Below are 11,126 nucleotides of genomic sequence, written 5' to 3' on the forward strand. Positions count from 1 at the left end.
TTGTCCTTCACAAATTTCAAATTCCTGCACTTGGCCAAAGTAGCTGCAGAACGGTCCCACATGAAAATCTGAAGAATAGCACAGTGAAGAGATGAAGTGACCACATAACAAGAATCACCCTCAGTCTCATCTCCATGAAGCTGGTCCAATTGAGAGTAAACATGACCCAAAAACAGAGGGGCCAGAGGATACTGGGTACCTCGAGCCAACTTGATTGCCAACGAAAAAAACGAAGACTTAACTCCGTACCCAGGGAACTCACTAAACAAAAACTTACTAAGCCAAAAGGCCAGAAAACCGGCCCACCTCACTTCCTTATCCTTCTCACGAGAAAGGGTCATCACCCATCTCCCCATCCTAGCCGACTTACCACCAGAAGAAGCAGCGCGACCACCAAAATGACCAAACAATTTATCTTCTACCACGAGATCCTCATCAAAAAGGTTAATATCAAAGGGGCTCTCTTCACCAAACACCGGGAGGAGGAAGTTATTAACCACATCTTCCAAGGTGATCGTCAATTCACCAGCAGAAAAGAAAAAAGTATGAAGGGAAGGGCACCAACGACGTACCAGATGCCTGAGCCCTTTGGCATCTCTGAAGCCCTCAAGGTTTCTGGAAATAGCCACTGCCTTTAGGATACCGGCGCGCTCCAAGCGACCCACAAACTCAGTATCAGACAGTTCCTTCTCTACCCATATAGGCCAGCCCTGAATCTTTCCCGGAACAAAATCAAAGAAAATAGGAACCGCCTCTCGAATTCCTTGTCTAATCTGGAGATCGAAAATCTCTCTAGGGTCAGGAACCTGGGCGGAACCAGCGAAACCCGCTTGGCCAGAAAACATCCAAACATGAGGGGATGGAGGAGCCTCACCATGAGATATATGAGGGAAAAATAAACTGGGAGAATACCAAGGATCCCGTAAAGGGAAGGCTGGACGTTCGGTAACCTCGTGAGAATCACTCGGAGCAGAACCAGAAGAACCTTCACCCTCAGAAGGACTGGGAGTACGCTCTCTCCTCTTTCAAGAAGAAGAAGAAGCCATCGGAACAACACGTACTATGAGAAGAAAGGAGATTGAATGTGCGAAAAGGAGGAAGACCAGAGTAACAGAGAAGAAGAGAAAAAGAAAGAGAAACTCAAAGAGTGAAAGACTCAGAGAAGCAAAGTGATAAGATGAAACGACTACAATAAAGGCGCAAATAGCAGTTGGGGAAAACAGTTTATGGAAAGACGCGCCAGTTACCAAAAAATTTAATTTGAAGAAGGGATTAATCAGCGGTTATTAATGAGAAGTAACGGGAAACGAGAAAAGTGGGTAGAGGAGTTTTACCTCAAATATTCAACTGCCACGTCCCGTATAAAGAGGAAGCTGCAAAAAGTAATAATTATAAGGGAATGCGACACGCAAAAAGGAGGTGACCAAAAGCAGCAGAAAAGGGCTGGAATCCCAAGTAAAAAGGAAAGGAATCCAGTAGAAGTTGAGAAAAAGGGAATACCACGAAAATCTTAGGAAACCTAAATCACTCACGCGTGGGCTTCAGGCAACCCACGAGCTCGGGGGGCTAAATGTTGAGGTCTAAAAAAGGGTCATAGTGAAATAAGCCCAAAAAAAAAGAACAAGTCAAGCCCAAAAGGAAAATTCAAGCTAAGCCCAAAGTAATAGATACGGGAGACCCACGAGAGAATAAAAGAAAGGCCCAGAGGATCCTGAAGCCCAGAAAAAAAAAAAAAAAAAAAAAAAAAAAAAAAAAAAAAAAAAAAGCATCCAAAAAAGAGGACCACGGCAAAGTATAAGAAGCAAGGATCCTCAGGAAACATCAATAAGCACGGATCCCTTCAGGCACAAAGAAAAAGGAAGACTGGGACAGATCGATAGAAAGAAGACAGAAGAAGAAAACAAGAAATAAAAGCAAAACGCGAGCGACCTCTCATGGCACAGACAGAAAAGGCCTCAGGGAACTAGGACAGGGAAGAAGAATGATAACAAACGACTTTCAAAAATGGCAGAACAGGATTCCGCCCAAATAGGAAAGAAAAGGGAAAAGTGGAAGACGCCAGAAATGGGGATGCCGAGAAGGTCATACCTCAACACGTCCCAAAGAAGATGGCCAACCAGAAGCTTTCAAAAGAATCAGAACTGAGAGAAGGAAAGAATGAGAAAAAACGGAAAAGGGACTTACCGAGACGATGGGGACAGGACATGCTCTATTTGCAAAAGAGCAAAACAGGGGAACCAACGGTTCCCTGGGAAGCCCAGAAAACTCCATTATAAAAGGAGGGGATGGGTTGTGAAGAAAGGAGCGAAAAAAAAAAAAAAAAAAAAAAAAAAAAAAAAAAAAAAAAAAAAAAAAAAAAAAAAAAAAAAAAAAACACAAGAAAGAAGAAATTCTCTAGGAAAAACTATCAGAAAATCAGTGTAGAAAGGAAAATACTAAGGGAAAAACAAAGATTGCTTCCCGGTATCCTGTAAAAGCCACTATTGCACATACTCGGATTCAACGAGAATCAAACTTTGCAAGTTTTGAAGGCTGAAATAGCCATTCAAGACTGCAATTTTTGAGCTTGATTGAACCTTGTATCACGTCCTAGTGAGTTTTCTGTAATCAAACAGATAATGTATTAAGGAAACATTGCTTCATATTTCCCAGGATCCCCACAGCACTAATTTTATTACTTTGCTAATCCTGTTTCTTTCCTTCTGAATTTACCTTGTTAATTTTTGGCACTCTTCGATATCCTTGTTTGTCATTTTCTTTATATTGTCAGGAGTATTCTCTGCATCCACTTGATTCTTAAACAGCTCGTTAGCTGCGGTGAGTCAAGGCCCGATCCACCAAATCCTCCTTTACATTTAGGCCCGGGATCCTTGGGCCTGAGTGTCACGAAAAAGGCACTCTCACAGATAGTGACCATGAATTTCGGGATGAAGATACGTTATTTGATGGATTTATTGATATGCGAGTGGCTCCTGTGGCACCAGTTGCGTCAGACATACTTGTGGATACCGAAAGAATAGTTGGACGTTGTCTGGGGAAGAAATGTCAACTTCTTTACAACAAAAGAAAGAGAGGTGAGGCAAACCAGTGTGGTTGGAAGAAGAGAAGTATACTTTTCACCTTGCCTTATTGGGAGGATCAGAAGTTGCGACACAATCTTGATGTGATGCATATAGAGAAGAATGTGATAAACAATATACTTGGCATAGTGCTGAACTTAAGGGACTGGACAAAGGATAATTACAAGGCACGTCTTGACTTGCGGACATGGGAATAAGGAGTGAACTCCACCTACGACGAAAAGGTGATGATAAGTATACGATACTGCCCGCGTGTTTTCGTATGACTCCGTCGGAGAAAGATGGTTTCTTGCAAGTTTTGCGAGACGTAAGAGTGCTTGATGGATATGCTTCCAACATCTCACGCTGTGTCAATCTGAAAGAATGCAAGATTTCTGGTTTAAAGAGTCACGATAATCACATCTTGATGCAACAACTCCTTCCAATCACTTTACGAGGATCTTTGCCATCACACATTACTGGGCCTTTGATAAAGTTAGCTTGTTTCTTCAGAAAAATTTGTTCCAAAACCCTTACAGTTTCAGAGATTGAGAATGATGAGGTAAAGATTGCAGTCACGTTGTGTGAATTGGAAAAGATATGTCCTCCATCTTTCTTCACTGTGATGGTACATTTAGTCATGCACTTAGCTACTGAAGCCAAGGTTGGTGGTCCAAATCAGTACCATTGGATGTACCCCACTGAGAGGTAAGTCATATGTAATACGTGTACATTATGAGCTTCATGCGCACTTTTTAATAGCTAGTGTCAATTACTAATCTTCTCATGCGTATTACAGGTACCTGTCTAGCCTTAAGTCTTACGTAAGAAATAGGGCTACTCCAGAAAGGTCTATTGCTGAAGGATACATAGTGGAAGAATGCTTAACGTTTTGTTCACAGTATATGGAAGGAGTTGAAACTATATTCAATCGACCCAGAAGGGTGATGGAGGAATCAACAGGAACGGTTTCAAGCATAACACTATACAATAAGGAGTTCACCCAAGCTCATCGCTACGTGTTATTCAATTTCGAGAACATTTACCAGTTTCGTGAGTAAGTACTACAGACACCAATATAGACTACACGACAATCCAATGTACGCAAGGTGTATTAACACTAACACAATTGGCATCGCATGTAGGATGAACAAAAGTGTGGTGGAGGACGAACTTCGAAGGGGCCATCATCGTATATCCCCAACTATTATTCATAAGCACCACATGGAGAAGTTTTGTGGTTGGTTTAGTTCTCACGTACGTTTCACATCTTTAACTTCTCAAGCTTGTAACTTTCCCATAAGTAGAATTACTGTACGGTGTGTAATAAGTTTGTTTGGTTATAATAGGTAATATTAATGACTAATGCTGATAGGGAAAGAACTTCACTTACTAATACAATTATCACACTTTCCAAAGGGCCGTATACTTTGGTAAATCGGTTGAAGCATTACGTCATAAATGGGTTAAAAGTTAGGAGTTCGAATGTCGAGACAAATAAGAAAATGCAGAATAGTGGAGTTAGTGTCGTCATTGAAGGTGGCATTACGTACTATGGTGTGTTAACAGATATTATTGAACTGAATTATTCTGGTAGTATTAGACACGTGTTATTCAAGTGTACATGGGTTGATGATCAAAATAGGAGGGAAAATAAGACTGATGAGTTTGGGTTTTCTATGGTGAATTTTACACACTCCATACATGGTGGGGAGGAAATTGTGGATGAACCATATGTCTTGGCGTCTCAAGCTACACAAGTTTTTTATGTTGAAGATAAAAGACACAAAGATTGGTGTGTTGTTGTCAAAACTAAAGCTAGAGATGTGTTTGATACTGGTATTGGCCCCCATTGTGATGAGGATGACACGTACAAGTCTTATGAGAACATTCCGTATAGTGTAACTAGTAATGATGCTATTGGGGAAAAACTTCGTTGGGGTCGAAATGATGTGGAGGGAATGACAGTTGATGCCTCCATCATTGGCAAGAGAGATCTTCATGAAATGGACAACGTAGATGATTGTGAGTTCATTGATGATGAGTCCAATGATGAAGATGACAACGAAGTCGAGTACTGCAATGATAAGTAGTGTAATAGGGTACTGTTGTTGTATGTGTAATTATGTTATATATATTATTGAAATTGTAAGTAGAATTTGTAAAGGTTTATTGCGTGCAAAGTTGGAGAATCTTGCATATATATGTGAAAATTGTGTTCCTCTTGATGTTGTTGAGAAATTAATAACAATTTTAACATAAGTAATTATCACATGAAACTGTTATTTTTTAATGTTGTTGCATATATATGTTTTAAATGTCCTTTGTGGATGTCGTGAAGAAATAACAGCTTTAATATATCTCATTAACGCTAAAACTGTTATTTCCTCATGTTGTTAGTATAATATTATCTTCATGTTATTAAAATTGTTATTTCTTCATGTTGTTATTTGTTCATGTGATTGGCTGTTGGCTATAATTATCTTTATGTTTGTGTTGTGAAGGTGTTAGACGCAAGTATGGGCAAGAGGAAATGGCAGTTGCCACTTGTTTATGTCGGCGAAGGATCGTCACATGGACGACAAAAGGTGGAGGCACAAGATGATGAAGCACATGGACGATAAAGGGTGGAGGCACAAGATGACGAAGCCCATATTTCTCAAGAGGCAAGACTGGTTGCCTCTGATAACGATGAGACACAGGCTCCTGGTACTTAACATGTCTTCGAATAAAAATTGTATTGATTTTTCTTTTCTTTTACTTTAACTTTTCTTGGCAGACTATACTTTTAATAGTTCAGTGTAGTGTAATAATAGTTTACAATGGTTGAATTTAGTTAAATAATATTCTAGGTGTCTCAAGCTACATAAATTTTTTATATTGAAGATAAAAGACACAAAGATTGGTGTGTTGTTGTCAAAACTAAAGCTAGAGATGTGTTTGATACTGGTATTGGCCCCCATTGTGATGAGGATGACACGTACAAGTTTTATAAGAACATTCCGTATAGTGTAACTAATAATGATGCTGTTGGGGAAAACCTTTGTTGGGGTCGAGATGATGTGGAGGGAATGACAGTTGATGCCTCCATCATTGGCGAAAGAGATCTTCATGAAATGGACAACGTAGATGATTGTGAGTTCATTGATGATGAGTCCAATGATGAAGATGACAACGAAGTCGAGTACTGCAATGATGAGTAGTGTAATAGGGTATTGTTGTTGTATGTGTAATTATGTTATATATTATATTGAAATTGTAAGTAGAATTTGTAAAGGTTTATTGCATGCAAAGTTGGAGAATCTTGCATATATATGTGAAAACTATGTTCCTCTTGATGTTGTTAAGAAATTAATAACAGTTTTAACATAAGTAATTATCACATGAAACTGTTATTTCTTAATGTTGTTGCATATATATGTTTTAAATGTCCTTTGTGGATGTCGTGAAGAAATAACAGCTTTAATATATCTCATTAACGCTAAAACTGTTATTTCCTCATGTTGTTAGTATAATATTATCTTCATGTTGTTAAAATTGTTATTTCTTCATGTTGTTATTTGTTCATGTGATTGGCTGTTGGTTATAATTATCTTTATGTTTGTGTTGTGAAGGTGTTAGACGCAAGTATGGGCAAGAGGAAACGGCAGTTGCCACTTGTTTATGTCGGCGAAGGATCGTCACATGGACGACAAAAGGTGGAGGCACAAGATGATGAAGGACATGGACGATAAAGGGTGGAGGCACAAGATGACGAAGCCCATATTTCTCAAGAGGCAAGACTGGTTGCCTCTGATAACGATGAGACACAGGCTCCTGGTACTTAACATGTCTTCGAATAAAAATTGTATTGATTTTTCTTTTCTTTTACTTTAACTTTTCTTGGCAGACTATGCTTTTAATAGTTCAGTGTAGTGTAATAATAGTTTACAATGGTTGAATTTAGTTAAATAATATTCTAAGCGTCTCAAGCTACACAAGTTTTTTATGTTGAAGATAAAAGACACAAAGATTGGTGTGTTGTTGTCAAAACTAAAGCTAGAGATGTGTTTGATACTGGTATTGGCCCCCATTGTGATGAGGATGACACGTACAAGTTTTATGAGAACATTCCGTATGGTGTAACTAGTAATGATGCTGTTGGGGAAAACCTTCGTTGGGGTCGAGATGATGTGGAGAGAATGACAGTTGATGCCTCCATCATTGGCGAGAGAGATCTTCATGAAATGGATAACGTAGATGATTGTGAGTTCATTGATGATGAGTCCAATGATGAAGATGACAACAAAATCGAGTACTGCAATGATGAGTAGTGTAATAGGGTACTGTTGTTGTATGTGTAATTATGTTATATATATTATTGAAATTGTAAGTAGAATTTGTAAAGGTTTATTGCGTGCAAAGTTGGAGAATCTTGCATATATATGTGAAAACTGTGTTCCTCTTGATGTTGTTAAGAAATTAATAACAGTTTTTACATAAGTAATTATCACATGAAACTGTTATTTCTTAATGTTGTTGCATATATATGTTTTAAATGTCCTTTGTGGATGTCGTGAAGAAATAACAGCTTTAATATATCTCATTAACGCTAAAATTGTTATTTCCTCATGTTGTTAGTATAATATTATCTTCATGTTGTTAAAATTGTTATTTCTTCATGTTGTTATTTGTTCATGTGATTGGCTGTTGGCTATAATTATCTTTATGTTTGTGTTGTGAAGGTGTTAAACGCAAGTATGGGCAAGAGGAAACGGCAGTTGCCACTTGTTTATGTCGGCGAAGGATCGTCACATGGACGACAAAAGGTGGAGGCACAAGATGATGAAGCACATGGATGATAAAGGGTGGAGGTACAAGATGACGAAGCCCATATTTCTCAAGAGGCAAGACCGGTTGCCTCTGATGACGATGAGACACAGGCTCCTGGTACTTAACATGTCTTCGAATAAAAATCGTATTGATTTTTCTTTTCTTTTACTTTAACTTTTCTTGGCAGACTATGCTTTTAATAGTTCAGTGTAGTGTAATAATAGTTTACAATGGTTGAATTTAGTTAAATAATATTCTAGATATTTAACTAAAAGAAAGTAATAAAATACTCACAAGCAAGTTCATTATACTCATCCTTGCCCACAACATATATGCTGACATCCCCAAGTATTGTGTAGACAATACAAACTGATCTGGTGCATAAAACAAAATTCCCAGCAAGTGAACTCAGTACAACAATTTTATAATAAACTCAGTCATAGAAATAGTATTTACATGTGCTATGAAGGCTAAATTCTCCTTAAAGAAATAGAGAATGTGATACTGTTATTCATTTCAGGTGGATACTTGCCTACTCCTGCACTCTAATATTTGTATTAACCAGTATAAGATTTGTCAAATAAGCATGATTTAGGCCTCTTTCACACAAAACTACCCAAGAATTTTACAAGACCAATTACACTTTGTCACATGAAGGTAATGGAGTGATCTTGGGTTGTTTTACTAAACAGGGGCATTATTCTGGTAAACTGAATACACCTTTGATGGTGAAACAACAAACTACCCTTTATGCTTAAAGGGCAGAACTCGAAACAATAAGGAAATCCTATTATCAATATTGCAATGAAGTAAGGATTGCTTTTCCAAATGCTGCATCACATAATCTTAAACATCAAGTAAAAACAACAAAGTTAGTGCAATTTGGATATATATCTAGTTCAAATAAGGTATGGTTAGAATTGACCACATAATCTTTATTTTTCTTATTTATTTTTTATTCCTAATTTCTTTTACAAAAAAATATATATAGATTATCAACCTTGTTGGTTATCTACTATAGCTATTAAATCTTTAATATTCCATTATCATGAACTTGATATTCCATTATCATTAACTTGATAGGTTGGCTGTGAGATTATATAATGAGTTTTTATTTTTTTATTTTTTTTGTCCCATAAAACCTGTACATTAATAATTAAATGCAAAATCGCCTCCTGAAATCTCTCCTTCATAAATGTACTAATGTTTTGTTTAAATGAAATTATAAACCCTTAATATCACATTAAGTTAGTAGATGTCTAATTTTTCCGTGCTGTGATATGCTTCATTACTTGTGAGAATTGATAATTCAGCCCTAATATTGGTGGTTTTGTATATACAGATGATTATGAACAAAGCCCAGCAGCGGAAAATACACCTAAACGATGTGGTCCTACAAACCTAGCTGACATATGGGCATTGGATGGATCCTGGAAGATCCCGTTGCCGTTAAATGATCAAGGGCAACCGATTGGTGAGGACGGTAAAATGTTTGTTCGGTGGTTGGGAACTTTCTATTACAATGGGTTACTATGCCCACTTGTCCCTGCTAGGTGGCCCAAAGTCCCTAAAAAATATAAAGAGGATTGTTGGACGGAGATTGAGGTAATATGAAAATAAAGTATAAGTAATAGTCATTTACAGCCATTGTCGTATATCCAATGTCATACTCAGTAGGGTTCATGCTTGTGTTTTGCTAACTCCACTTTTGCATTTCAGAAATGGCATCTCATTGACCCAGATATTGTTAAACCACCCGATCAAATGGGATGGGCAATGCATATACTCGGGGTCCTTAGGAGAAATCGAAGGACTAAGTTGAAGAAGATTCACATACGAGGGCTAACAAAGGAACAAGTATTGGCCAAGAAGACACTGCGGGGGGTAATGGAGGACCAGTGGGTGGAGATGGTTAACTATTAGTTCGATGAGAAAACTGTGGTACTGCTACTTTATTCATCTATCTCATTTTAGTCGTAATTTAGTCAATGATATCATGTTGGCCATGTTACACTCTAAACAAAACCTAAATCTTCTTGTTATGTATAATATAATTAGTTTAGCTCCAAAGCACTTTCCAATAGATGTGATAGAGTTGTTTTGCCCCCATCAACAACATAAACTTAAGATTACTATTATTTAGAGATTGGTTGGGGACTACGACTACTACAAGGGTATGCAAGTTCATCATATTTATACTAGGGGTCTCAATAAGAAATATATAACCAAAAAAAAAAAAAAAAAAAATTCATTGTGTCATAGTAAACAAATGAAATAGTAATTTTATCCTAGCTCACTTATCTTGCTGCACTGGCTAATCTATGTAGCTTAGGCTGTGGGCAAAGTCTTACATACTCCTTAGTCCAAATTCATTTGTCCTTTATGTCCTATTCCATGCTTGCGTTATGATGTATCTTCTTCCTTTAATACTAAAAACATGTTTTTTAACTAGTTTATGTTGGTACTTAGAAGATCACAACGTAGTTCTTAACGTATAACTTAAATGCACACAATACATAATCACACCAATAAACCATCTAGATGAATGGGCATAACCAATTTAGGTAAACTAATAGCAAACAATGAACAAGTATATTCAGGTCACACACATGCTGCAAAACCGAATTTTATCAACTCCTATTTTAACACTGAGGAGGAGGGTAATTAGAAACATAAATATATTATGAATGCACAATAACAAGCACAAACGAGACAAAAACTTACATTAAGTAGTAAAATACATTAGTCAAGAGATGTTTCGTTTTCATATACTTTGCTGGTAATGTGGTTGCAGACATTAAGTAACAAGAATAAGGTCAGTCGAGGGAAACAGAAGGAGATAGAAACGTTTGGGGCTCAAAGTTTTGCACAAATTTCTGATGACATGGTAAGAAATGCATTACAAGTGCTAATGTATTCGTGTATCACATTAGCTGATTTTATGCTTCTGAATCACACTAAATGTTGAAAATACTCTTTTACTTTCTTGTTGGTGGTAGATCTAAACTTAGAATTCATGAACACCTTAGTCAATGCAAATGATAAATAATATGACAAATCTAAGAGTAATTGTGTTTATTGTATGAAATTTTGTTCATCATGTAAGCAAAAGCTACCGGGGCTCCGGTCAAGTGCGCTGATGTGTATCTAAAAGTATACCGTAGGAGAGATGGGTCTACTGTTACTCCTCATGCGCAAGAAAACATAGTAAACACAATTTTAATCGAATTTTAGTGTATTTTGTGTTTGTATTGT

At 37.2% G+C, this 11,126-nt stretch overlaps 1 protein-coding gene across 1 annotated transcript; it reads left to right on the forward strand.

Moving 5' to 3' along the window:
- The first annotated feature begins 3,267 nt into the window (after positions 1–3,267).
- LOC115964967 lies at positions 3,268–5,152 on the forward strand. The gene is made up of 4 exons (XM_031084184.1): positions 3,268–3,767; positions 3,859–4,116; positions 4,205–4,316; positions 4,409–5,152. Exons 1-4 carry the CDS (start codon positions 3,268–3,270, stop codon positions 5,150–5,152), a joined length of 1,614 nt encoding a protein of 537 aa, XP_030940044.1.
- The last annotated feature ends 5,974 nt before the right edge of the window (positions 5,153–11,126 follow it).

The sequence above is a fragment of the Quercus lobata genome, chromosome 10, assembly GCF_001633185.2.
Source record: "Quercus lobata isolate SW786 chromosome 10, ValleyOak3.0 Primary Assembly, whole genome shotgun sequence".
NCBI classification, from domain to species: Eukaryota; Viridiplantae; Streptophyta; class Magnoliopsida; order Fagales; family Fagaceae; genus Quercus; species Quercus lobata.

What these genes read in the sequence shown, in the direction of transcription:
- LOC115964967 (XM_031084184.1), top strand. Translation starts at nt 3,268, where the DNA reads ATGGGAATAAGGAGTGAACTCCACCTACGACGAAAAGGTGATGATAAG. An exon ending in AACATTTACCAGTTTCGTGA is followed by an intron (nt 4,117 to 4,204) that starts GTAAGTACTACA and finishes CATCGCATGTAG; the next exon opens with GATGAACAAAAGTGTGGTGG. An exon ending in GTGGTTGGTTTAGTTCTCAC is followed by an intron (nt 4,317 to 4,408) that starts GTACGTTTCACA and finishes TGGTTATAATAG; the next exon opens with GTAATATTAATGACTAATGC.